Consider the following 27,500-nt stretch of genomic DNA (forward strand, 5'->3'; position numbering starts at 1 on the left):
CCTTCTCCCCCGCCAGAGTTCCGGCTCGGTGCAAGGCTGCCGCTGGCACTCGCCGAAGCCTCGTGTCGGTCGCAGTAGAGCGTGGTTGCGTTTGTTGTTCTCGTCGGTTGGATTATGAGGCTGTGGATGTATGCCTGAGCTGGGTGATATTCGTTGTGAAGCCGATTAATGTTGTTGCTGTTAGTAGTAGTAGTAGTAGTAGTAGTAGTAGTAATAGTAATAGTAATAGTAGTAATAATATTTTTTTTAATCTTGTGGTTAAATTCAGAATGCTTACAGTGTACATTTTACACGCGTTCGCTCGCATATATGTGAACGTGCCATCTGTTGCTTCGGCATTGTCGGGTTAAAATTGATCACGTTATCGTCGCTTCGTTGGCGGTCGAAAGGGACGCTTTTGACGGTAATACATTTGATCGCAGTGATCCGTCATGGAGCATATCGCCGCTTTCACGATTCAGACGAGCAAGCGAGGCACGCGGATCCGGCAAAGGAGCTGTCGGCGTGGAACGGTTGACAATCACGGCCGCAAACGGAGGCTTTCTCGTTTTCGCGCGCACGCAGGCGCACACGCATTCAAGCAGGCGCGTTTGCAACAAGCTTTGGGTTGGCTGGAGCTGCGCTTGTTTACGCACAGCATTCTGCGTACTATTTATTTTAATCGTTGCTAACACGATTGCTAATAAAAACATTAGTGTCACTCCTCGTCTTGTATTTCCACGCATGTTTGTTTATTGGATAGAAAAAAAAATGGTGGTGGTGCTAGTGAAGTTGTTGGCACCCATCGCCTGTGTGACACTGCTTCCAACTGCAGATGATTCCTAGGGTGTTTTTTCCTCTCCTCAGATAAGACCGGTTGTTTTAAGTTTGAAAGTTCTCTATTTTTACCGCGTCTGCCCATCACGGGGCGGAGGCCGGAGGTTGACGGGAGCTCGCGAGGTTCCAGCAGGTTCTCCCACGCTCTCCCCGCTCTCCCCGCTCTCCCTGCTCTCCCTGCTCACGTGTCGCGCTCTCCTCCTCCTCCTCTTCTCCTCCTCCTCCTCCTCCTCCTCCTCCTCCTCCTCCCTCTCCTCCTCCTTCTCCTCCTCCTCCTTCTCCTCCTCCTCCTCCTTTTCCTCCTCCTCCTCCTCCTCCTCCTTCTCCTCCTCCTTCTCCTCCTCCTCCTCCTTCTCCTCCTCCTCCTCCTTCTCCTCCTTCTCCTCCTCCTTCTCCTCCTCCTCCTCCTCCTCCTTCTCCTCCTTCTCCTCCTCCTCCTCCTCCTCCTCCTTCTCCTCCTCCTCCTCCTTCTCCTCCTTCTCCTCCTCCTCCTCCTCCTCCTCCTCCTCCTCCTTCTCCTCCTTCTCCTCCTCCTCCTCCTCCTCCTTCCCTCTCTCCCTCCCTCTCTCCCTCTCTCCCTCTCTCCCTCCCTTTCCCCCTCCCTCTATCATTCCCCTTTCCTCCTCCCTTCTCCTTTCTCCTCTCCGGTTCTCGTGTCTTCCTTCTTTTTGTCTCTGTACGCGGGTCTTGTACTACTACTATTGTTGTTCCCGTATGTTTTTTTTTTTTTTTTTTTTCGCGAATGTTGTTATTCCCCAGGTTTTCTGCAGGGTATCATCTCTCTTTATTCTTATTTTTAATCGTTATTTATTTCTTTCGCTCTCGCCCGATATTTTCCGAGCTAACTTAGTCCTGAAGGTCGTCATTGACACGAAGTCGCGAAGGTAGCGGCCCTGAGGGAGAGGTGAAGGGGCGATCTGTCACACGCGTTGGCGGAGGCCGAACTTGCAAGGGGTTCTGTGTTTCGGGCGTGGGTTCCGCGAAGGTCTGTGTGTGTGCGCATAAATATGAGGTTACTTCGTGTGTGGGGGGGGGGGGGAATGAGGGGGGATATGATAGAGAGAAAAGGAGAGAGAGGGGAGGGGGTGAACGTATTAATGTGTGCGGAAATGTTGGTCCTCTTGAATATTTACGGACGATCAATTTTCCTTTTTTCTTCGCCTTTCCCCAGTGGAGCAGTTTGCCTTCAGTAAACTTTTCCCTCGCCTTACATCCCTCCTTTTACCATCCCTCCAATGCAACCGCGGTGTGGGCGGCGAGGGCGGGTAGATGTTTCTTGTGTTTGAATGGGCGTGGTTGCTTCCAACTGTTGAAAGTGGATTTTGTTATAAACCTTGTGTAATTGATCGTTGAAACAGACAAGGGAGAGTATATTCAAGTGTGAGCGTGTGACAGTTTGTGGGCGTGGAGGAGGGCGAGCGAGAGCTAGGGAGCGCGCGGTGGGCGTGGGCGCGAGTGCGAGCGGGGCTGGCTGGCGAAGGCGGCTCAGTGTGCATCGCGGCGCCACCATGATCGCTTGAAGGATCGGCCCTCTTTAGTCCGCAGCGAAGTCAGTGTGCGTCGGAGCCGCGCCCCAGTCGTGCAAGAGGCCTGTGAACGGACATCATGTGCGTACTGCCCGCGGAGGCCGTGCCTCGCCGTGCTTGATGTGTGGTGATTGACGTGTGGTGATTGACGTGTGTGAATGCGTGCTCGGGGGCACTATGGTCTGGGTGCTGCACGGCGCGAGGGATGGGAAGGACCTTGGCGAGCAGCAGTTGTGGGCGTCGTGGGTGCCCGCTGCTGCCTTCGAGGACGGTCAGTGGGTGGCGGCGCCCTTCTCCTGGCCTCAAGGGACCTGCCCTCTGCCCCGCCAAGGGCACCACGCCCGCGGCCAGTATGGGCGCCGCGAAAGCATGTCCACTTTCGACAGTAGGACAGTTTTCGAGGAGATAGCCCGGCTCCACGGCGGGAAACTCGCAGGAAACCGCCACGTCCGCGGGAAGCCCTGGCTACCGGATGACGGCTCTGCCCTCCCTGTGACGGATCTCGCATTCAGGGATAAAGAGACGCCCTCGCGTCCTCCGCGCCAGGGCCTCCGACAGGGGCCACCTGTCATATGCCATGGGCGTGAAGACGAGTGTCACGAACAGAAGGACAGGCCAGGGTGGCGCTGGTCCGAAATGTGGAGCCGTGCGTGGCCTCCCCCGTGGGGTGTCAAAGACCTCGGCTGTGTTTCAGGCTGGACGGACACGCTGCGGGCGGCATGCAGTGCAGCCGCCGTGGCGGAGCGCCTCGGCAGCTTCGACTTGCGGGATTTCTTTGGGCATTTATCCTGTTTTCCGGAAAGGAAAGGCCCGGAGTGTGAGAGCTCGCCGAGTGGTGGCACCGGGGATGGGGCCCTGTGGTGGTGGGCCAGCGGGTGCCTGTGTGGGAGGGGGGGCGGCACTCAGAGCTCAGAAGCTCGATCTGCGTCCGGCTTCCCGCGCAAGGGGCTGCATGACCTCGACCCAGCATCCCTCCTCTCCAAAATACCCAGACCCGGACAACTCCTTGACCTAGACTGTCGTGACCTATTGACCTACCTGCCGATACTCACAATAAAAGGACGACTCAAAACCCTAAGGATGTACATGACCGACAAAATCTTTAGGTAAATATGACGAGTTGACTTGACACATAGACGCCTCTCTGCGACGAACCGCTCACTTGCTTGCTTCCGGTGATAGCGAGTGACACTTACGGCACACGAAAGCTTCAACATTGTCATAAGCATGTGTTTTACGCCCCCCCCCCCCCTTACCTTCCCTTTTTACAGAGTGGTTAATCTTAGACAAAAAATAAATGCCACACCTTTAAAACAAGTTTTGGATGGTCAAAACTAACGGTGTTATCCCATGTATGTATGTGTTTGCATACACGCCACTCACAGCCACGTGTTGTCAAAATCCGCTTGATTTAACTGTTCTCGTTCGTGTCTTCATTTGAAACAAAAGCTGTCTGGAAGAGGGAGCGCCAACTAACGGATCTCTTTGTTGTCTCAGGTTGGCAGAGCGAAGAAAGGACGAGGGCAATGAGCAGTACAAGGCCAAGGAGTACCGCGAGGCTCTCAAACTCTACACGCAAGCTATTGGTGAGTATCTGTGACTCTGTTGTCTCTGTGCAGCTTAGTTTTCTGTGGTGCTGGTTCATCTCTCTCCGCTGTTCCGTTTCCCTCTCCTCCCCCTGCCTCCTCTTTCTCAATCTCTTCGCCTCTCTCCCTTCTCCTCTCCTTACCTCCTCCCTCTCCATCTCCTCGCCCTCCCTCCTCTCTTTCCTCTCCTCTCCTCTCCTCTCCTTTCCTCTCCTACCCTTTTGCCTCACCCATCGCCCCTCACTCCCGTCACCCTTTTCTCTTCTTTCTTCCAATTCCCCTTCTCGTTATCATTCTGCCTTTTATCGACATTTTTGGCAGGTTCGTTTTCCGTACCTTTTATAAACAAGCTGCCAGGCTTCTTGTTCCACATCCTCGTTAGCTTCTGTTAATAGTTTTTTTTTTCTAGGGGGAGTGGGTAGGTAGTGTATATGATATATACGTAGAGAGAAGTAGGGAGGAAGGAAGGAAGAAAGGGAGGAGGGAAAGGCGTCAAGTGAAGGGGAAGCCGCGCCCTCACCCCCCCCTCCCTCCTCCGCCCATGAGAAGTCGGCCGGCCGCGACGGGAACGTCATCGTCCGGAAGAAATTCCATTCATTGTGTCTTCTCCGATTCACTTCCACTTCGAGCGCTGAGCGTCTGTTCACAAGCACGTCCGAACCTTCTTTCCAATCTTCTGTTCTCGGCTCTGGGTGGTTCATTCCGTTTCCTCCTCAGTCTTCCTTCCTGTGTCTGTATCCAACCATTTGCTGGTGCATCTCTTTCTCCTCTACCTCCTCTACCTCCCCCTTTTAACCCCCCCCCCCTCATCCCCCTCCTTCACTTCCTCTACCTCCACGCTTTACCCATCCTCCTCCTCGTCCTCCTCCGCCTCTCCTTTCTCCTCTATTCCCCCCCCCCCCCCATAGAACCCCTACGCGCGCGGACGGTGGAAAGTATGAAGGTTACCCGGTCAGGCGGATGTCTTCCAGCCATCGCCAAGGTCTCGCGTCGGGAAATAGCTCTCGAGCGTAATATTGAAAAGGATTATGAGTTTCTATTTGTGCACGTCTCGCTCCTTACACAAGTTCAGTTTTCTTGTCTTTTCTTATTCTGTCTTCGTCTTATTGCATTGTTCTTTAGTCGTGTGATATCATCTTTTGTGTTTCGTTAGCGTCACCAGTAACTTCACCATCCCCAGGGCGTACATCGAACGTCGGGGGCAAAGGGAGCATGTTTATAGTGTTTGGAAGTTAGTTGAACTAGACAAAACAAACCCTAATCGTTAAGTGGTCTTCCGTAGCTAAAATGTCTACGGAAGTCCATACGAAAACCACCATTTAGACATGACACTATAAGACTCATTTTCGAGTGATAGGGCCGCTTCCTGCGGCTCTCGTTGGTGGCATCTTCCTTAAGTAACTGGGACACTCCGGGAGCTGAAATTGCGCCGACTGGCTCTTCAGTCCGTTTTACGATCGGTTCCTGTAATCACGTTAAGGTTGAGGATTAAAGTGTTCGGGAAACTTCATAGTGTTTAAGGGGACGCTACTTCGTTATAGAAGTTAATCCGAATGTGTGAATGAACGTGTGCCATAGTTTCGATATAGATGTAATCAGAATGAAATGGCATTGTTGTGTGTGTTAGCCTTCCATTGTGATCTATTTTCGAACTAGCAACATTAAGTGTGCCGCTGCTTAGTTTTGAAGAACCTTGATATGGGAGACAATGGAGGAAATTTTTCCTTTGCTGTCTCTTCTTCCGTGGTCTTTTTTCTCATTATTCTCGTCAGTGCAGTTGGTAAGAGTAGCACGACTTTTTCACTTGCACCCTTGCCGATTTCTTTCCTGAAAACGTTCCTAGCTGCGTCACCCACAGCAGCAGGTTTGTTCGTAATATCCGCAGTGCTGTCGGCGTTGCGATGACGTATCATGTCGCCGCGGGTGGTTTGTGGCGGACGGGGCTCTCGTTAGGGGGTGGGACGTGGGGGGGAAAGAGAGCTATAACCAAGGGTCTGGATATACAACTTTAAATCTTGCTACACCCAGGGTTATTGTTATGTGCGTATGTCTCGTGCATGTATTTTGTTATTATTAACCTTTTACCATCAGTAGTAGCGCTAATTATTACCATTGCAAACCCCATTATCACCATCCTGTGCGGTACCCATGATTGCCAATAGGCAATGCTATCTTGGGAAACACTAGTCAGCAAGATGTTTATGTTAGGAACGCACTTAAATACTCACTGGCACTAAGGGCACTCACCATTCACCGCCGCCGACACACAAGGTGATCGATGTAAAACCTCTTTTTTTCACGATTGTTTGTTGTCCCAAGGAAATCGGGTCCGGGGCGTCGGCACTCACGTGTTTACCCACCCTACCGCTCTCTCTTATGTTATCGTTATATGCCATCGTTGTCATCATTATTATCATTTCAGTTATTATATGATGATGTTTTACTATCAGTCTCGGTTATAAGTATTAGCCTTGCTATATTCTCGATATTGCCGTTGGTATTATTGTAGTCGTTTTAAGGGCTATTCCATCGTTGCTATCACTTCCCCCTCTTTGTAGTTAGTGTGATTGTATGTCGTGTTGGTAGGTTTAAGATCTGAGCCCTGTGTTCGAATGCCTGGATTTTGACTTCATCTAACCTTGTCGCCGAAACGAGAATATTTGAAGAATTAATAAATATAAGTTTTTGTTATCACATCCCTTGTCAGCCTTTTGGTAACGAATCAATAAGTAGTGTTTTGTGCTTGTCAGAAAGGATTATTTGTGAGATCTTGATGTTTTCTCAGATGATTTGTTCTCAGGAGCGTAGTCTTGTATTCGATCTAGAGTCTGGCACAGGCAAGGCTGATATATTTTCGAAATAAAGTAGTGTTTGTTGTTTCTACATTGCCCAGTCCTTTTTTATCTCTCTTTTTTTTCACCAGAGAGGGCCTTCGTGTCTCATAACTTAAATCGGCTCCCCATTTCTTGTTTCTTTTTTCGTCGTGTATGTCCCAGGTGTCGGGGGCTAATGAGATACTGGTCCTAGGGATTCTTTTTTTCCGTGTGTGTGTGTGTGTGTGTGTGTGCGTGTGTGTGTGTAGTGAGTGAGTGAGTGAGTGAGTGAGTGAGTGAGTGAGTGAGTGTGTGAGTGTGAGTATATGAGAGAGAGAGAGAGAGAGAGAGAGAGAGAGAGAGAGAGAGAGAGAGAGAGAGAGAGAGAGAGAGAGAGAGAGAGAGAGAGAGGACTAATTAGCCGGTCTTTACTTGTGAGTATTATTTCAAATTGTCAGAGGTGTGGTTCTTGTTCTCTAGAAATATTCAATTTATTCCAAGATTCAAGGAACGTGAGATCCAAGCCTGGTGTGAGTTGCCGAGGACCCTGTCGACGCCCACACCTCGCCCACGGTTTCGTGTTTCTCTCTCTCTCTCTCTCTCTCTCCCTCTCTCTCTCTATCTATCTATCTATCTATCTATCTATCTATCTATCTATCTATCTAATTCTCTCCCTCCTTCACTCCCTCCCTCCCATATCCCACTCCCTCCCCTCCCCCCTTCTCCTCCCTTATCCATCCATCTACCGTTACCCTTTGAGCCCATCCTGACGCGCTGCTCCCCGACTTGGGTTAGTGTGCTCGAAGGCCGGCGGAGGGACTACCGGGGTCCATCGCCTAGGGCATCCAGACGCCCACTCGCCCGGCCCAGCGCCTCCGCGGGGCATCGGAGCCAGTGCGTGCCGCTGATTCGCCATAATCGCTACCTGTCATACCGCACAAGGTAGAGGGAGCGGGAGGGGGGGGGGGGGGTCCAGTCAGTGCTTGGATCGGCCGTCACTCTTGGCGGCTGATAGGCACTTGTGGGGAGGGACGCGTGGGTCTTCATTAGCTGATTGGTTGATGGGGGGGGGGGGGTAAGGGCAGATAGGTTGTTAGGAAATTGTGGTGCCTTACTGCCCTCTCGGAACGGCGCTGACAGAACGAAGGGCCGAATTGTAGTTAGATTGGACCCGAGTGTGACGTCATCCATCGTAAAGCAAGGCTAATCCGGCGATAATTTACGAGTGGGATTTGGTGTCACAGCAGGTAATGGGGGCGGGGCGTCAGGTGTTAACCCAGATGTAGTGTGAATTTGTGTTTGTTTTCTCTTTATCAGGGAGGCAGAGGGGATGCCTTGTTAGCGTTATTTTTTTCTGTAAGGCCTCCTTCTGGAATCCGGTTATTTTCTATTGTGAGATGAGAAGATGGAGGGAAGCGACAGTAAAAGAGAAACTGAAAACGTTTTATTGGCATCACCGTAAGACTAATTGAATTAATGAGCTTCGAGTTAGTATGCGATATGCATGGAAGATATGCTCTCTCCGCTCGAGGGAATGCGCCGTCAGCGTCGATGCATCTTCCTTGGCAAGAAGGATGAAAGGGGCAGATGGACTCGCGGGAGGAGGTCAGGATGAAAGGAGGATCATGTATCCGGTTGCAGGAAATCCCCGTTGATTTGCAATAGCTGTTAACTGCAATGTCTGTCTGCATATAGATGCTTCCAGCCCAGTAATGCGATTTGTGAGGAAAGTAAATATCAAGTGAGTGGCATAAATCGAGTGACCGGCTTGGCTGACTCCGCCAGGCTGGAAGGAGCGCCATTGAAGGAGAAGGACGTGAACATTACAGACCGAGCAGCAGGGTGGCAGGTCCGGCGCGGGCGTGCCACGCCGCTTGAAGGGGAAGCGATGGCAGAGGTCGGGATCACTGCCCTCACGAACGAGCTGTAATCTGCCCCTCCTTCCCTCCATCCTTTACTCTTTCTTTCTCTTTCCTCGTCTCTCTCCGGCTCCCCCTTCCGCGTCGCCGCCGCGAGCTACCTGCTTTGTCGTTGCGAGCACTTTTCGTTGCACTTTTCCTCACCTGAGGCTCTCGTGTGCCCCCCATTCGCTGACATTTACGCGCGTGCCCCCGGGGGAAGGGTTAGACAAGGGCTGAGTGTCTGCACTGCCCAGTGTACTACGGAAGGCTCCCTCCATCCCTCTCTCCTTCCCTCCCTCTCTTCCTCCCCCTCCCTCTCTTCCTCCCCCTCCCTCCCTCTCTTCCTCCCCCTCCCTCCCTCTCTTCCTCCCCCTCCCTCCCTCCCTTCCTCCCCCTCCCTCCTCCCTCTCCCCTCTCTCTCTCTCTCTCTCTCTCTCTCTCTCTCTCTCTCTCTCTCTCTCTCTCTCTCTCTCTCTCTCTCCTCTCTCTCTCTCTCCTCTTCCTCCCTTCCTTCCTCCCTCCCTCCCTCTCTCCTTCCCTCCCTCCCTCCCTCCCTCCCTCCCTCCCTCCCTCTCTCTTTCTCCCTCCCTCCCTCTCTCTTTCTCTCTTTCTCCCTCCCTCCCTCTCTCTTTCTCTCTTTCTCCCTCTCCCTCCCTCCCTCTTTCTCCGTCTCCCTCCCTCCCTCCCTCCCCCCCCCCTCCCCCCTCTCTCTCTCTCTCTCTCTCTCTCTCTCTCTCTCTCTCTCTCTCTCTCTCTCTCTCTCTCTCTCTCTCTCTCTCTCTCTCTCTCTCTCTCTCTCTCTCTCCTCCCCCCCTCTCTCTCTCTCTCTCCTCCCCCCCTCTCTCTCTCTCTCTCTCCTCCCCCCCTCTCTCTCTCCTCCTCTCCCTCTCTCTCTCTTCTCCTCCTCTCCCCTCTCTCTTTCTCCTCCTCTCCCCCTCTCTCTTTCTCCTCCTCTCCCCCTCTCTCTTTCTCCTCCTCTCCCCCTCTCTCTTTCTCCTCCCCCCTCTCTCTCTCTCCTCCCCCCCTCTCTCTCTCCTCCCCCCCCTCTCTCTCTTCTCCCCCCCTCTCTCTCTCTCCTCCCCCCCCCCCTCTCTTTATCTTTCTCTTTTTTGCTCTTGCCCTCTTTACTTTGCTGTTTCTATTTGTTTTTGGTGAAATTTAAAGGTTAATCGTAAACACACTTTAAGCAGATTGTTTACGGCGCAGTAGAATGGTTTGGTTTCGTGGTCTGAGGGTGAGGGTAATGGCAATGTATCGTGGGAGACGAATTGTGGGGGTGGGAGGGCCTAGGAAGGGGGGTAAAGGCCGCCCCCCCCCCCTCCTGACGAACAAGGAGGCCACGGAACACGCGGACACGCCGTCGCGCCGCAACAGGTGGGCTGTCTCGTCGGGGTAGGGGTTGCCGGGGGGGGGGGGGGGTCTTCTGGTCTTCCCGTTCCCCCTTCAGTTCAGACGCTGGAAGAAAACGGCGGAGAGAGAGGTAGACTGCGGTTATCCTCGTTGGGTTTGGGCGGTTTTTGAAGAAGTATGGGTGGCATTAAAAGTTTTAAGCGAATATGACTCTTTTTCCGCTTTGTCTTTCTTCCCCCCCCCCCCTCTACCCCTTCCCCTTTTTCTGCTGTGCCTTTTCCTTGTTCATAGGTCCGGTATAGCCTGATTTATGGGTTTGGTAATTGCATTTAATTTCTTCATTGTTCCTCATCATTCTTTGCTTAAGTTTGTTTAGAACAACAAATAGGTTTTTAAGAAAGTTGAACATGTGAACACACACACGCACACGCGCACGCACACGCACACACACACACACACACGCACACGCACACGCACACGCACACGCGCACGCGCACACACACACGCACACACGCGCACACACACACGCGCACACACACGCACACGCGCATACACACGCGCATACACACGCAAACGCACACACACACACACACACACACACACACACACACACACACACACACACACACACACACACACACACACAAGCACACACAAACACACACACACAAACACACTTATTTAAGCATACGCCGTGATTATGCACGAGTACGCATTCTGCCTGAGCAGGTGAAAGCAGCGATCCCGTAACCTACTCCATGACCGGAAACTCTTATCATTAGGCACATATGATTACTAATGTGACAAGCAGGTAATGAGCGTGGAAAAGGTGTTTCCCTGGTATTAGGCTGGGAATGGCTGTTGTCTGCCTGCGCGTGGCGGGGTTTCTCTCTTTTCCTTTTCATATTTCTGTTGCTGGTTTCTCGGGCACTTGTATGTTTCATTGATAGGGAATGGTATGCGTTATTATTGTCTTTGGATGGGATTGCCATTTTAAGACGAGACGATAATTAGTTGGCTTTTAGGCTTTGTCTCATCAGCGTCGTTAGTACTTAACATGTTATAGTTATATTATACTTTAACGTTTTTCATCCTACGACACGACGATTGGTAGCAGTTGTGTGCATAGCGAGGGTTGGCTTCCCTGTGGCTGGCCAAGGGCGGGCGCTGCGGGCCGTCTGCCCCTCCTTGATGACGTCGGTTCGCGGCGCCGCCAAGCAATTTGGAACCTTTTTGCATCTGATCTGCTTGTAGGTTAGGAGTTCAATCGTGCTTGCCGCCGAGGTCGATTGTTGTGCTTCCAGTGCCCCGGGTGACTGCGGACCTTCCTGCGGGGCTGGTCCCGTACCCGACCTCCGTCTCCCTTCGTGTGGAGCAAGTGTGTTTGGCATTCATGTGACATTAAGGTTATAATGGATAGTCTGTGTATTGGAGTTTGTCTTGTTAAAAGTACACGACACGATAGTGATACAGATTTCGTAAGTGCTGCCCGTCCAGTTGGCAGCGGGAATTGGCGAGTAAACGATAGCAGGGCTTTACAAAGGTTGTAAGATGGAGCACTTGTAAACCTTTAGTGGACAACAGTGGCTGTTTAATGTCCGTTGCAGAGGCCCCGCGTGCCGATCCAACCTAGCGCTTGACACAAAGATCGCCGCAACACAGTCATCAGCTCGCCTGGTTGTGGCCGGGAAACGAGCCGCGGACCTGTTTTTGTGCGGACTGGCTCGAGGAGGGGCACCTCCCATTAACTCGTGGGTATGTTGTAAATCAAAATGGAATTTATCTCCCCCCCCCCCCCACACTCCCAATTAAAAAAGTTATGTCATCCGTAAATAAGTGCGATCGGAACGCGGTCTTTCTGACCTTTGGAGCGTCCCGGGAGCCGCAGGAAAGCGAGGAGCGGAAGGCCACCGATTCGAGGATTGTTCACGGCAGGGATAGGTCAGCTGGGCACGCGTGGAGGGGAGGAGGGGGTGATACGTTTATGGCGACACTTGACGGCGTTGGCTGCGGGTCGGGCGAGGGCAATTGAAGCCTTAACTTTATCGTGCTTGTGTGTCATCTGGCTGCACGAAGTTACTTTCCTTGTGTGGAGTATTTTACCCAAACTTGGGTCAATTTAATGCCTCACTTTCGTATCGCATCACGTTTTGAAGTGCGCGGCGAGTTAAAGTAAGTTAGCGTGACGGAACGAAGATGCAGTGAGGAAAAAGCAGTCGTGTGAGGTGCTGCTGCCCGTCGCCGCAGAGCTGCCTGCGCTTAGCCCCGCTCCCGCGAACAAGGGAAGCTCCTTCTTGAGGGAGGATTTTGCCTGCTTGCACTGCAAGTACTTTGGGGGGGGGGGGGGGGTTGTAGATGGCAGATCTCTCAGTGATAAGACGTAATACAGTTATCAACCTCATGCTCCAGTGTAGTTTTTAGGAGGCTCCTGGCCCGTATCCCGCGGCCCAGCCTTGACCATTTTCAGTTAAACGGCACCATTTCCACCTAATTTGGCGGAATTATACCGCGACCACCCACGAGGAGCCTGTCAATTTGCCCTCCCCCCTCCCTCTTCCCCTTCCCCTTCCCCTTCCCCTCCCCTCCCCCTCCCCTCCCCCTTCCCCTTTTTCTCGTCGGCCTTCTCTCAGTTTCTCCTCGTCTTCGTCTTCTTCCATTTGTCGTGCTCGCATTTCCCATCCTTTTCCTTCTTTTCACCTTTTACTCTTCTGCTCTTTCCTTGCCTCTGCTGTCCTCATCCTCCTCCTCCTCCTCCTCCTCCTCCTCCTCCTCCTCCTCCTCCTCTTCATTTTTCTCCTTCCACTTGTCATCCTCCCCTTTCTACCCATCGTTCTGCTTTCTTCTTCACCTCTCTCTCGCTCCCTAAGGTTATCACACATTTTTCAAGTAAAAAAAAAATAATGTATCCTGACCAGCCCTTGTTTGATTCGAGATCGATGCCAACCGGCATTGCTAAAATAGATAGATAAATAGATGGATATAAACAAAAAATGGATATAATGAAACCAACCCTATTTTTACCAAGTTACTGCAAAGCCTTTGGCTCTTAGGGCATCAGGTCCGCATTCCTCTCTGCCCGATTTCCGATTCTAGGACAAGGGTTAATCGCGCCCTTTCTCTCCCTCCTCCCGCCCTCCCTCTTTGTTTGTTTTTCTCTCCTTTTTTTCTCTTCCTCGCATTTGTGGAACCTTGTTCTAGTTCTGCTCGGTAGTGTGTGCGCGTCTTGAGTTTCCTTTGCAGCGTGCATCGGGCGTTGGTATTTGGGTTAGTTTCTTATTCTTCTTCTTCCTCTCCCTCTCCCTCTCCTTCTTCTTTTTCCTCTCCCTCTCCTTCTCCTTATTTTTCTTCTTCATCGTCGTCGTTGTCTTCTCATTTATCTCTTTTCTTTCGTTATGCAGTAGATGCTTAAATTTTGTACCTGTTTGTGTTCTGCTATGTGTTCTTGTTAGTCTTTTTGTTCATGTGTTGGCGTGTTCGTGTGCGTGCTTGTGTGTGTTTGTCTGTGTGCGTATCCGAGCCGAACGTGTGTTGGTGTGTGTTCAGGAAGTGAGAAAATCTTCCACGTGCGCACTTTGATGACGCAAGAGAGAAATTTCGGAATAGATTTGGACGAGAAAGTATTTATTTATTGGCGTTCCCCTTCACGGAAATGCATCCCGGTGGTTATGTTTGCTAATTTACTCGTGTTAAAATCAGCGAAACATTAAGCAAGTCCGGGAAATGAGGATCTTGCATGCGCTGCCGATGTTGCACCGCATTTGGACAATGATAATTTTTTTTTTTTTTTTTTTTTTTTTTTTTTTTTTTTTTCGTCGGACCAACTTCCCCGCGCGGTATTGATGGAATCTTGACATTGCTCCGATGAGGGAAGAGGGAGATAGATTGAAAAGTAAAGAACAATTTATTATCTCTCTCTCTCTCTCTCTCTTTCTCTCGCCCTCCCTCTCCCTCCCTCCCTCCCTCCCTCCCTCCCTCCCTCCCTCTCTCCCTTCCTCTCCCTCTCCTCTATCCATCCTCTCATTCTCTCTCTCTCTCTCTCTCTCTCTCTCTCTCTCTCTCTCTCTCTCTCTCTCTCTCTCTCTCTCTCTCTCTCCCCCTCCCCCCCCTCCCTCCCTCCCTCCCTCCTCCCTCTCTCACTTCTCTACCCCCTTCTCCCCCCTCATACACTCAACTAATGCTGACGTCACGGAAATTTACTCTCATCTATGTCTATAGCCTTTGTTGTAAGTCGATAGAAAGAGAAAGAAAGAAAGAAAGAAAGAAAGAAAGAAAGAAAGAAAGAAAGAAAGAAAGACGAAATAGAGAGAATGAGAATAGGAGGAGGCCAATGAATGAATGAATGAGGGAGCGAAAACCAGACGATGGGAGAAGTATGGGAAGCGAGGCGCGTTGCGTGCGGGTCCTGAGTGACAGCGCAATAGCCCCCTCCGGGACACTCCGCCGCGTCGAGGAGCAATGTTCCTGATTGGCAGTATTGAGGGCGTCCTGGAATTTTTGCTCTTTCTTTTTTCTTTTTATTTCCCCCTCTTTCTCTTTCTCTCTCACTCTCACTCTCACTCTCTCACACATACACACACACATACACACACACATACACACACACATACACACACACAGACACACACACACACATACACACACACATACACACACACATACACACACACACACACACATACACACACACATACACACACACATACACACACACATACACACACACATACACACACACATACACACACACATACACACACACATACACACACACATACACACACACACACATACACACACAGACACACACACACACACACACACACACACATACACACACACATACACATACACACACACATACACACACACATACACACACATACACACACACATACACACACACATACACACACACATACACACACACACACACCCACACACATACACACATACACACATATTCGCTTACTTACTCTCTCTAATTCGGGATCATGTTCCACATAACTTATTTTTTTCCTCCACATACCGTACCTTAAGCCCTTCAAATTCGTAAGCTTTAACGTATTATGAATTTCCCATACTGGCTGGGCCTATTTTGCCCTAGTAAGTGTGTCTAGAAAGTTCATATAAAAACTGTATACAAAAGCCGTATTCTTGTTCGTTTGATCTTCGCCATATTGTGGCTGTTCCCGTATCCCTTGCATTCGAAGTCAAGTCGTGGCCACCGTGGGAGAGAGCGAGGAGGACACGAGAGCGCATGCGTTGTGGGCGATGCCAAGGGTTCAGGGGGCGTCCGGGTCGTAGGTCAGCGGCCGTCTTTGGGACCCCCTGCAGCCCCTGCAGAGGAAATTCCAAGGCATAATGGGAGTAAACTGTAGCATTTACATACGATTAAGTCGGTTAATCGATAGTGTACTATAACCGCATCAAGGGCGAACGTTTTCATTCATATTTTCTTACTTCCTGTGAATGAAGTCATGTTTTCACTGGCGAGAGGAGTATCCGTAAGTTAATTGTGGATGTGCGGCCCGTAGAGTTCTGTGAACGCTTTCCCTGCCGAATAGATGTCTGTATCTGGTCTGGAGTGACAGAGATGGTGGATATGGGATCATGAGGATAATCGAAACATAAATCTTTATATTCATGTAGATTGGCTGGTATATATTTTTATAGTTATGGCAAAATAGATTTTAATGTTCCTCGTTTATTTTGAGCCGTGGTATAATTTGTGTCATGTGGAACATCCCTGGGCAGTAATGACCGAAACGGAACAAGTGTTTGCATGAAGCTGCGTCTGGATGTGACGTGGGCGGTGACGTACGTAGCGCGTGACGCATCGCGATTTTTATGCAAGTGAGGTTGGCCGAAATGGAGGGAGATGGTAGCAAAGGACAGTCCCTACGCCTCCACGCTTAAGTTCCGGGCATTACCTGCCTTATTTGTCGTCTTTATGAAGTCTAATGGTGATGGGCAGTGGCGGTTAGGGGGAGAGAAGAGGGAATCGCGAGTGGGGAGGAGGCAAGGGGAGGAGGCACGCAGGCGTCGGGCGAGGAGAGCAAGACGGAAGGGAGGACGGAAGAAGCCCGGGTCAGTGCGCGGGAGAACAGGGCGGGGACGGTGCGTAGAGTGTTCCCCGGGGCGAGGGGACAGGCGCTCCGAGGGGACGGGATGTGGCAGAGCAACGGGCACGGGTCGGAGGAAGAGGGGAGCCACAGCGCTCGAGGCGGCGCCACAGACGGCACAGGGCGCGAGGAGCCGGCTGGAGGAAGTGTGCGCTTGACGTAATATATTATTTTCGAGATGTGAGCTGTGGCCAGGTGTTGCCACGCGTGAATGCATGCTTCCTGCACGCTAATGACGCAGCTAGTGTGTGAGTGCGACTGGGCTTAAGAACTAGAGAATCGTTTTTTCGTAAAATAGTTGAGTGTTTAGAATTTGTAAAAGGAAAATGCAAACAGACCAGTAAACATATATAGACTTGCCCCGGGAAGGCTGTGAGGACTGTATGAGTACATGCCGCCGTACCCAGGGCATGCCTGTGCCAGGCCTTGCGAGGGTCTGACCTGCCTGTATTTTGGTCGCTTGCCGCCCTCGAATCGGTATGTGATGATGTACATAATATTGGCGTCTTTCAGTGACAGAGTTCAGAAGTTCAGTTACGACGAAAAAATCGCTTTGCCGCTCGCCAAAGGGCAGGGGATGGGAGCTTGCCGTCCTGCCTCCCCCTCGCTCGCTCTTTCCGGCGTGCCGGAGGCAGAATGTCCTCATTTTTGCCCTTGAAAAAAAAAAATGGAATACTACTTAAATTCGCGAGAAGATTATAGTATTAGCTTTGCGTGACTTCTGGCGCTGATTTGTGTCGGTCCGTCTTGAACTCTTTATCTCCCTCTTAAGACGTTGAACAAGATGCACAGCCTTCGCAGTGTGGCTTATTGATGCATGAAGATTAACTTGTCAGATACGTTCTGTTGAAGCGAAGTAACACTAAAGGATATTTTCTTAACATTCGTAAATTTTTTACGGGTTTATTAGTTAAAGTTATTTTAGTGCTTAGATTTATTGCCACTTGAGGATCCATTCTTTGGAAGGTTAATTGATTCAAGGAAAAAGTGTTGCTGCATTATAGGAAATAGAAAAGCAGCACGTGATGATAACTTTCTAACAAATAATTAGTGTTGCTCCCTTGCCAAACGTTGCGAAAGACGGCGGCCACTGCAATCCGGGGAGATGCAACCGCCCCAGATGTGGAGAGGTTCGCGCGTTGCACCGTTCTGAAGGGGGTCGTTTAGGAAGGAGTAGGATTAAGGCCAGTGAAAAAGACCGAGAATACAAAGGGAAATGCACTCGATAAACATGCATTGACATGATTTTTTTCCTTATCAGAGATTTTTGACCGACCGATTTGAAGAATTTTGTGTTAGACGAAATGACATTGAGGACGTCGCTGTTAGCACGAAGTTTTAGTCCTGTTGGATATGAACGCAGTGTGTAGCCGTAGGTGTGGTTCAGATATTAAGTGTGAGAAGTGAAGAAAGTTGAACCTGTGTTAGCGTGTAAGAAGCGCAGTCCAGTCAGACGTCAAAGGGTCTTCGCCCTTCCTGGACAAGCGGCGAGAGGGACGGGATGTCACGACCTGCGAATGCCTGGCCCCTACGTGACACCGACGGGGGGGCATGAGTCGCGGCAGGAGGAGAACTCGGGGAGGGGGGAAGGGACAGTATGGGGGCGTGTCCTCGCACCATACACCCACAACGACCACGACGACGGGCACCGCGAAAGACGCCGCCGACTGTTATGCTTGGAGGAACACGGCCAGGGATGCTGGTAAGTTCTTGGGATGGGTTGGTTTTACGAGATGTTACAGGACGACTCGTGCATTGTTTTCCCCCACTTTTTACAAAACATAATAAAAAAAAAGCGGCATCAATATCCATCTTTCTTATCTCAGACGCTCCTTGAACCCATTATCGCTATCTTGTTTTTGTCGAATCTGCATCGGAGCGTGAAGCCTGGGGGAAATCTTTGTGTGGGCGAATGCTTCCATAGTCTAATGCTTTGTCGTTTTCACTACTAATTGATATGTGACGTACGAGCTGGGAATGCGCTCTTTTTTCAAGTTGGGGAAAGAGATTTTTGAGGCTGAGCATTTGTCGGACAATTTTTGCACTGGTAACTACGAGTTCAAAGAGAATGACAGCAGCACCTTTAGGTCGGGACGGTGTTTGTGCTTGTAGTCATTGTGAAACGGGGAATTGAGAATTAACTTTTTTTGGGAAACGGCAGGATCAGGCTACGAGTTTCGTTAAGTCATTGCCGTTAATGTGGAATGGTGGCCGCTATGGCTTTCACGGGGCTATTTTGGGACCGCACTCTCTCATTTGAACGTGAACGCCTTCCCTGCCCTCTCACGCCCCGGAGCCACGTTGCAAGTCATGCAGTGGGCACGGGGAGCGGGCGGGGAGGGGCGAGGGTTGTGCACGGCGTCGACGCTGGATGTCTTCGCTCTCGCAGCCAGCAAAGGTCAGGGGTTCAGCCGAGACAGGTAGCGCTGCATCCCGAAGGCTAGTTTAGACGGCCTTGCTGGGTCCTTGGGGCGACCTCTTCCGAGACCTAGGTGCGCGATTAACTGTATAACCTTTTAGCAGAAATCATAATTGTTTTTTGTGTAACGGGTTTGACGTCGCCGCCTGCGTCTTGGGAACGTCACCACGGAGGCGCTGGAGGGCTCAGCGGTGTCATAAACGCCCGCCTTCTTGGCACGACGGAGGTAGCTTTATCGCCCTCGCCGGACTAATGGCGCTTGTGGTTAGAGGAGGGGAGACCAAGAAATGTTAGAGTGTGTTATGTATTGTCGTGTCTGTCTCGCTCATATACTCCGTTATTGCCTGTCCCACCTTGGCCATTGTTCTGTTGTGTCAGTTTCGTTTAGAAACGCTCAGGTACGCTGCTCTCCACTCCGTCTCTTGAATCATCAACCTCCTCTGTTCCCTTTTGTTCGTTCTTATCCACGCCTTGTACCCCTGATTGGGGTACAAGAAGGATGACTTGCTACGTTTCCACATTGTCTCTCGTGTTAGTATGTCCACCCGCTCTTAAAGACGAAGCGTGGCATCTCGTGGCATCAAGAACATGCCACAGAACAGGGTCTCTTAATCACCAGCGACACCGCGGTATGCGCTCTCCGCTGCCCCAAGTGTCACCCGTCAACAGCCGAGTTCGAGGGTCCACGCGACATTAGTAATGTTGGTTAAATATGTGATTTTTGGGGGTAGATTTATCATCATCATCATCATCATAGACTTCATCGTCTTCGTTGATATCGCTGATGTGACATTTTTGTGCTGGGTTGTTCCGCATACGGAGTTGTTTTCTTGAAACATTAAAGGACATTTAAGACTTATGTTAGGGGACATCGCCGTATAAGGATGATATATAGTATGTGTTAAGATTACCAAAACACACACATGCTCTCTCTCTCTCTCTCTCTCTCTCTCTCTCTCTCTCTCTCTCTCTCTCTCTCTCTCTCTCTCTCTCTCTCTCTCTCTCTCTCTCTCTCTCTCTCTCTCTCTCTCTCTCGTGTTATTTTTTGTTGTATATGCGTCTGTCTGTTCCGGAAAACGGCTTTGGATTAAGGCAAGGTCGCGTTGTTGGCTTTACTCGTCAGCCGTAGATAATGGAGACCCCGCGCGCCGTCCTCGCTTTTACGGCCCGTTTGCATCGTTAGCGCAGTGTTGGCTCTGGTTATGGCGGGGCAAACACTGGCAGATTGAGGGTAAACCGAGATCCTGGGGCGTGCGCCGTATTGTCCGTCAAAGTGTGGAACATTGATTAATTTGGCCGCTAATGGCTACTTCATTGTCGTCGTTTCTTTTTTGTTGAGTCTTCTTAGGTTTCATACATTATGTGTCTTGCCATGTTTATCTAGTATTTAAATCACTGTTTTATTTGTCAATCTGTCTGTCTATCTATCTCTCACACTCACACGCACTCATTCCCGCAGTTTTTGCCTACATTATTATTCATCGTGTAACTTTTGATTATGAAATAAATCGACTTGGAGAGCCTCGAGAACGCCAAGCACAAGGCGCGCACAAAGGGAGTCATACCCTCGATCGAAGTCTCTCGGCCACAAGAAAAGGCTGCGGGAGAGAAGGCGTGGGAATTCGCCCATCTGGGGCCCCCCCGCGGAGCCACCTACCTCTTTCTCTTCTCTCTCTTCTCTCTTTTCTCTCTCTTTTCTCTCTTTTCTCTCTTTTTTCTCTCTTTTTTCTCTCTTTTCTCTCTCTTTCTCTCACTCTCTCTTTCTCTCAATCTCTCTTTCTCTCACTCTCTCTTTCTCTCACTCTCTCTTTCTCTCACTCTCTTTTTCTCTCACTCTCTTTTTCTCTCACTCTCTCTTTCTCTCGCTCACTCTCTCTCTTTCTCTCTCTTTCTCTCTCTCTCTCTTTCTCTTTCTCTCTCTTTCTCTTTCTCTCTCTTTCTCTTTCTCTCTCTTTCTCTCTTTCTCTTTCTCTCTCTTTCTCTCTTTCTCTTTCTCTCTCTTTCTCTTTCTCTTTCTCTCTCTTTCTCTCTCTTCTCTCTCTTCTCTCTCTTTCTCTCTCTTTCTCTCTCTTCTCTCTCTCTTCTCTTCTCTCTCTCTCTCTCTCTCTCTCTCTCTCTCTCTCTCTCTCTCTCTCTCTCTCTCTCTCTCTCTCTTCTCTCTTCTCTCTCTCTCTCTCTCTTTCTCTCTTTATCTTTCTCTCTCTCTCTCTCTTTCTCTCTTCTCTCTCTCTCTCTCTCTCTCTCTCTTCTCTCTTTCTCTCTCTCTCTCTCTCTCTCTCTCTCTCTCTCTCTCTCTCTCTCTCTCTCTCTCTCTCTCTCTCTCTCTCTCTCTCTCTCTCTCTCTCTCTCTCTCTCTCTCTGTTACTTTCTTAGTTACTTTCAACCCGCGGGAGGGACCAAAAGTGACGATACCAGTCTCGGTAGCTTGCAAAGATATGAAATGTATTAAAGAAATTTTGCGCAAACATCAGAAAGATAGAAACACTCCTTAAAGCCTACTTGCGGTATTAAGTGGTCTTCTAATGTTAATCTTTTAGAGTGATAGTTGGATTTTTAAGCAGCAACGGAGATTTGTACTGAGAGTATTTACTTTTTTTTTTTTTTTTTTTTTTTTTTTTTTTTATATTGTTATTTTGATTATTGTTGTCAATGAGTACTAATTAATTTTATTTTTTTCCTTAATAGTGTTGATTATTTTATTTATTCCTTCCATTTATAACTAGTACTGCTATTATGTACACTATTGTATAACTAGTATTTGAATTATAAAACAATATGTATTACTTGTGAGAGTATGAGTGGCTTTTTTTTAATGTAAATTTTCTTGTTTTACAGAGCTATGTCCAGATTGTGCAGCGTATTACAGCAACCGGTCAGCATGTTACATGATGCTTGGCAAGTACAATGAGGCCCTCAATGATGCCAGAGAGGCTGTGCGATTAGACAAAAATTTTGTCAAGGTAAGAACTTTTTTCGTTTCCTTTTATTTTTTCCACATGATACATGATAATTTTACTCAGAAGTCTGATTATTAATACATTTAGAAAGTTTAAATTATTATTATACCTCCATTTTCAGGATGGGCAAGAATTTTATATTCCATTTTAATTAAAAGTTCACTTTTCATCCACAGGGGTACGTTCGCGTTGCAAAATGCAACATTGCCCTCGGGGATGCTAACGCAGCTCTGTCGGTGCTGCGTCAGGCAGGAGAGCTCGAGCCCAACAACAAAGCAATCCGTGACGAAATCAACAATGCTCAGGCCCTTATCCGCTGCAATGATGAAATTGAGAAAGCAACCACAAAGGGTGATTACAGGACGGTGAGTAGGGGTTGGAATCCTCAGACTTTTTTGTCCAGGTTTTGTGAGAAATGAAAATAAAGTTAAGGTAAATGTTAGAATGTAGAGTGATCTTAAAAGAGTAATGCAATTTTTTTATCTCTGCTATTTCATATAAAATACACTTAAGTAATCAGTCTAGCAAATGTTCTTGTTACACCACAGTTTATCATGCTCCATATTGCATTTTATACATTTTTGTATTTATAGTGTTTAGAAGAAATTTTCTAGATGAAGTTAAACAGTATATATAATGTTTATTCAAGATAAGAAATTAATTGGATAATTTAAATCACAGGCCATTTTCCACTTGGATCGAGCACTGGATCTAGCTGTTGGGTGTCGAAGCCTTAAGATCACAAAAGGAGAATATCTGGTGTTCCTTCAACGATATGCCGATGCTCAGGAGATAGTCAAGTAAGTAACTTCATCCATTTATTTTTTGTGGTTTTGTAGTTGTAATCAAGGATTGTGTAAAGTGAGAATTTTTTTTTAGAAACGTTTATAGTTATTTTTCTCTTGGCATTTTACATATTAACATATTTTCTTCATTATTACAGCATTACTGATGATAGAAAACAGTAACTTGAAGAAAATACATAATCATCTTCTCTTCTTATATTTCCAGTGAAATTCTCCAATACGATAGTGGTAATGCTGATGCTATCTACGTTAGAGGAATGTGTCTTTACTACCAGGACAATGCAGAGGCAGCTTTTAATCATTTCCAGCATGTTCTGCGGTTAGCGCCTGATCATCAAAAGGCTCGTGAAATTTACAAGGTGAGAGCAGGCTTTATGGCAAAAGACAGTTTTGGTGGAGTGGTACTAGTTTTATTTTCCTCCCCCATTTAGGGTCAGGAGCCTGTAAAGGTTCTTATTTATAAAACAATGTACTTGTATTGCTGTTTATTGTGTGGGCAATATAGCTATTTAGTTGATATTTAAGGATCCACAGAACAAGTTGAAACTCAGAAATCAGAATTTTCAAATCCACTAATGCCATATGATTTCCTTCATTTTAGAAAGCAAAACAACTTAAATTGAAAAAGGAAGAAGGCAACGAGGCTTTCAAGAGAGGAAACTTCCAGGAAGCTTTCACTCTTTACACAGAAGCCCTTGCCATTGACCCCCTCAACAAACACACAAATGCCAAGCTGTACTTCAATCGTGCCACAGTGGGATCTAAGGTAAGATCATCTCTCTACATGTTTAAATACATACATTTACCTAAGTGAATAGTGCATATCAGCATTTTTCCCTCTCTCTCTTTCTCTCCCTCTCTCCCTCCTCCTCTCTCTCCTCTCTCTCTCCCTCCCTCCCTCCCTCCCTCCCTCCCTCCTTCCTTCCCTCCCCCCCTCCCCCTCTCTCCATCTCCCTCTCTCCCTCGTCTCCCTCTCTCCCTCCCTCCCCTCCTCTCTCTCCACTCCCTCCCCTCCTCCCCTCTTCCTCCCCCCCCTCCACCTTCTCTCTCTCTCCCTCCTCATCCCTCTCTCTCCCTGCCCTCCTCCCCCGACTCCACCCCTCCCTCCCCTCCCTCCTCCCCTCCCTCCCCTCTCTCTCCCTCCTACCTATTCCTCTCCCTCCCTCCTCTCCTCTCCACCCTACCTCCCCCCTCTCTCTCCTCCCTCCCTCCCCCCCTGCTCTCTCTCTCCCCCCTCCTCCCCCTCTCTCTCCTCCCTCCCCCCCTCTCTCTCCCTCCCTCCCCCCTCTCTCTCCCTCCCTCCCCCTCTCTCTCCCTCCCTCTCCCTCCTCTTCCTCCCTCCCTCCTCCTCTCCTCCTCTCTCCTCCTCCCTCCCTCCCCTCCTTCTCCCTCCTCCCTCCCCTCCCCTCCCTCTCTCTCCTCCCTCCCTCCCCTCCCCCTCTCTCCCTCCCTCTCTCTCTCTCCCTCCCTCCCTCCCTCCCCCCTCCCCCTCTCTCTCCCTCCCTCCCCCCTCCCCCTCTCCCTCCCTCCCTCCCTCCTCTTCTCCCTCCCTCCCTCCCCCTCTCTCCCTCTCTCCCTCCCTCCCTCTCTCTCTCTCCCTCCCCTGTAAATTAATATATTAATATTTGATTCATCTAAAGTTATCTTCACTGCAAAGCTTACGATTTTCTTTCCTTTCATAGCTGAACAAACTCGAAGAAGCCATCGAGGATTGCACAGCAGCAATAAACCTAGATGAAGGTTACATAAAAGCCTACCTCCGACGTGCCAAGTGTTACCAGTCATTAGAGAAACACGAAGAAGCTGTCAGGGATTATGAAAAAGTTGCAAAATTAGATCGTAGCCAAGGTAGGCCATACACAGGTTCTGTACTTACTTACTTTTACACGCACTCACACACGCGTGCTCTACATACACACACACGCATGCACAACCACAACTACACACACGCACGCACAACCACACACACGCATGCACAACCACACACACGCACGCACAACCACACACACGCATGCACAACCACACACACGCACGCACAACCACACACACGCATGCACAACCACACACACGCACGCACAACCACACACACGCACGCACAACCACACACACGCACGCACAACCACACACACGCACGCACAACCACACACACGCACGCACAACCACACACACGCACGCACAACCACACACACGCACGCACAACCACACACACGCACGCACAACCACACACACGCACGCACAACCACACACACGCACGCACAACCACACACACGCACGCACAACCACACACACGCACGCACAACCACACACACGCACGCGCAACCACACACACGCACGCGCAACCACACACACGCACAACCACACACACGCGCGCACAATCACACACACACACACACACACACACACACACACACACACACACACACACACACACACACACACACACACAGCAAAAATTGAGATTTGTAAATGTATGGAAGCTTAGATTGTTAAGAACAAAACTAATTTTCATTCACAGAACATAAACGGTTACTACATGAAGCCAAGATTCAGTTGAAGAGGTCGAAGAGGAAAGATTACTACAAGATTCTTGGAGTCAACAAGAATGCCTCAGATGACGAGATTAAAAAATCATACCGAAAAATGGCATTGGTACATCATCCAGGTAAGTTCATGTCGGGCATACTTGAATTTATTTTTAACTATTTGAAGGAAATGATGTTATGAGAATCTCAGAAGTTCATTTTAAGTTGAAATTAACTTCAGCTGCATTAATCCACAGATCGCCATGCTAATGCAACTGACAAAGACAAGAGAGAACATGAAATCAAGTTCAAGGAGATTGGTGAAGCTTATTCGGTGTTAACTGATGCAAAGAAGCGAGCCCTGTACGACCGAGGACATGATGTCAATGATCCTGATGGTGGTTTTGGACATGATGGTAAGTGTAATGAATGTTTGCAAGTGAAGTATATCCCTTAAATATTTTTTTGTGTCGGTTAATTTTCTTTATGGCAGTAACAGTAATAAGGGGAATGTAATTATGTTGATGATGCAAATTTTTCATCCATTTTCCAGCGGATATCGATCCAAACCAGATTTTCCAAGCCTTCTTCGGAGGTGGTCATGGAGGCTTCAGCTTTGGTGGCCAACATGCAGGCTTCCAGCAGGGAGGTGGCTTCCCAGGAGGTGGCTTTAACAACGGCAGCTTCCCTGGAGGTTTCCACTTTCAATTTGGCTAAGCTGTGCGGCCAAGTGCCAGAGACAGGAGTGGAAGCAGGTGGCATAGTGATTATCAAGAACAACTTTAATAAAAAGCAAAGCTGTTCTGATTTTGTGTATAGGAGAGGTTGATTCATATTTTCCCTCCTACAGTCTCTGTTATGTGGTAATCTTCCAGTAAAATTGATTAAGGGAAAGCTTAGAAACAAGTAAATAGAACTAGAATCAGATTTTTGTTCTATATTTATTTGAATTTAGTTTTATTTTCACTGCAGTTATTTTATAATTATTAATCTTATTATCAATGTTATTATTATTGTTTCAGAAAAATGAAAGATTAATATCAGTCGATATTATAAAGAATTCTTAAAAAAAAAAAAAAAAAAGCAGTAAAGAGGTTTTATTTTGCATGTTTTTTAACAGTACACTCACTTAAAATAAAAACGTGCATTGTTAAACATCTTTTATTCTCATTTTGTGGAGGCAAGAGTTTGAAAAGGTATGACATATTCATGACTGACACACTTGAGTCATACAAGATACTCATAACCAATTGTATTTATTTTTGTTGTCCATCTCCATTTGTAATAAAACTCAGCTATTCATTTGCCTCATTATGTACTGAGAGGCAGTGGTCCCATTTGTCTCTGAAATTGCTGATGACACTGACTGTTTGTCAGAATAGTATGTGTATATTTTTTGGCATATTTAAAGATTCAACATTGAAAGTTTTGTATTTTGTTATCTTTGCCATTGCTATCAACCATCGGAGGTACAGTCCCGGTAAGCGAAAGTGTGACCAACTTGTACAGAGTTGAAACTATCAGTTTCTGTGCGAGTTAACAAGTGTATAAAAACCACAGTGTGATGGTATGAATATGATCGTCTCTAGATCACTCATCTTTGATTTTGATGCTGATTACAATGCTCATAAATCAGCTTCAAAGTGCAAGTGAGGGTAATATCAGTAATTTGAGCTACACTACCATTATCATCTGTGGTACAAGAGTGTCCTCCTTTTATACTGTGTTGTGCATTCCTGTGTCAGATTTGTATCTCATGTTTTATAGAAAGATTTTTGAAGTAAGTTTTGTCTGGATTTATGTATCATCTTTGTGTGTGTATATATATATTATTTTGTGCTTATATCTTTTAGGTCACTTAAAGATAAAGGCTGAAATTTTTCAATAAGGATTTCTTATACAGTGAGTGGGGCAAATGTGTTTTATATTTTCGGTATCAAGTAAATTGTGTGGATGGCACCCCTCTTTCTGTTCACTCAGAAAATTCTAAGACAACTGCAAATCTGTATTAGTACATATTGGAACATACTGATGATTTTGTTTGTCCAGCCCTTGCTAAAAGGAATACTGTCATAACCAGACAAACCATGAGTGCACCCCACAAAACTACCTTCTCAAATAGTGTAGTAGGCAAGAAGACAGAACACTATAGACTGGTTTCTACTGTGTGCTTCATACCCTTTTTATAGCAAAACAATCTTAAGAATTTAGAATTTTGGCTATTGTTTGTGCGTCATTGGCCATGTCAATATATATGCATTGTTCTGCTTAGTTCAATTACATGATGCCATTGTCTGCAGAGCTATTTCTGACAGACAAAATAGTCAACACATGACAGGTTCCAAACTAGAGTTTATGCTAGATTCACCCTCTTTTCACTCTATTTATTACCTTTTGTTTTGTTATGATTTTAAATATTCCTGACTCTTTACTGAAGAAAATAATGCTGTGAGAATATTGGTGCACCTGAAAAAACTTGTTAATTAGTAGATGTAGAAATTTTGTATTTAGAACCAAAAGCTGGTAGATAAGTAAATCTGTTTTCTTATGTTTAATAAATTATGCCCCTTACCTCTGTTACCTAAGCACAGTTACCATTAATGAAATGTATATTATTACTTGGTAAATGAAGGAATAAAAAGAAAATATTTATGGTTTCAGCTGTCTTTTTATTTTGTGAAG

General features: G+C 48.0%; 1 protein-coding gene across 1 annotated transcript in view; it reads left to right on the plus strand.

The window, feature by feature from the left end:
* The window catches only part of LOC125035819, a 40,043-nt gene that overhangs the window by 12,340 nt on the left and 203 nt on the right, over positions 1 to 27,500 (plus strand). The window contains exons 2-11 of the mRNA XM_047628052.1: positions 3,840 to 3,928; positions 21,369 to 21,493; positions 21,667 to 21,855; positions 22,172 to 22,290; positions 22,502 to 22,655; positions 22,898 to 23,062; positions 23,979 to 24,144; positions 24,812 to 24,958; positions 25,076 to 25,234; positions 25,372 to 27,500. The exon at positions 25,372 to 27,500 is cut by the window's right edge and continues 203 nt beyond it. Coding sequence (XP_047484008.1) covers positions 3,840 to 3,928; positions 21,369 to 21,493; positions 21,667 to 21,855; positions 22,172 to 22,290; positions 22,502 to 22,655; positions 22,898 to 23,062; positions 23,979 to 24,144; positions 24,812 to 24,958; positions 25,076 to 25,234; positions 25,372 to 25,535 — 1,477 coding nt within the window. The 3' untranslated portion in view covers positions 25,536 to 27,500. The remainder of the gene's footprint in view (positions 1 to 3,839; positions 3,929 to 21,368; positions 21,494 to 21,666; positions 21,856 to 22,171; positions 22,291 to 22,501; positions 22,656 to 22,897; positions 23,063 to 23,978; positions 24,145 to 24,811; positions 24,959 to 25,075; positions 25,235 to 25,371) is intronic.

The sequence above is a fragment of the Penaeus chinensis genome, chromosome 20, assembly GCF_019202785.1.
Source record: "Penaeus chinensis breed Huanghai No. 1 chromosome 20, ASM1920278v2, whole genome shotgun sequence".
Taxonomy (NCBI): domain Eukaryota; kingdom Metazoa; phylum Arthropoda; class Malacostraca; order Decapoda; family Penaeidae; genus Penaeus; species Penaeus chinensis.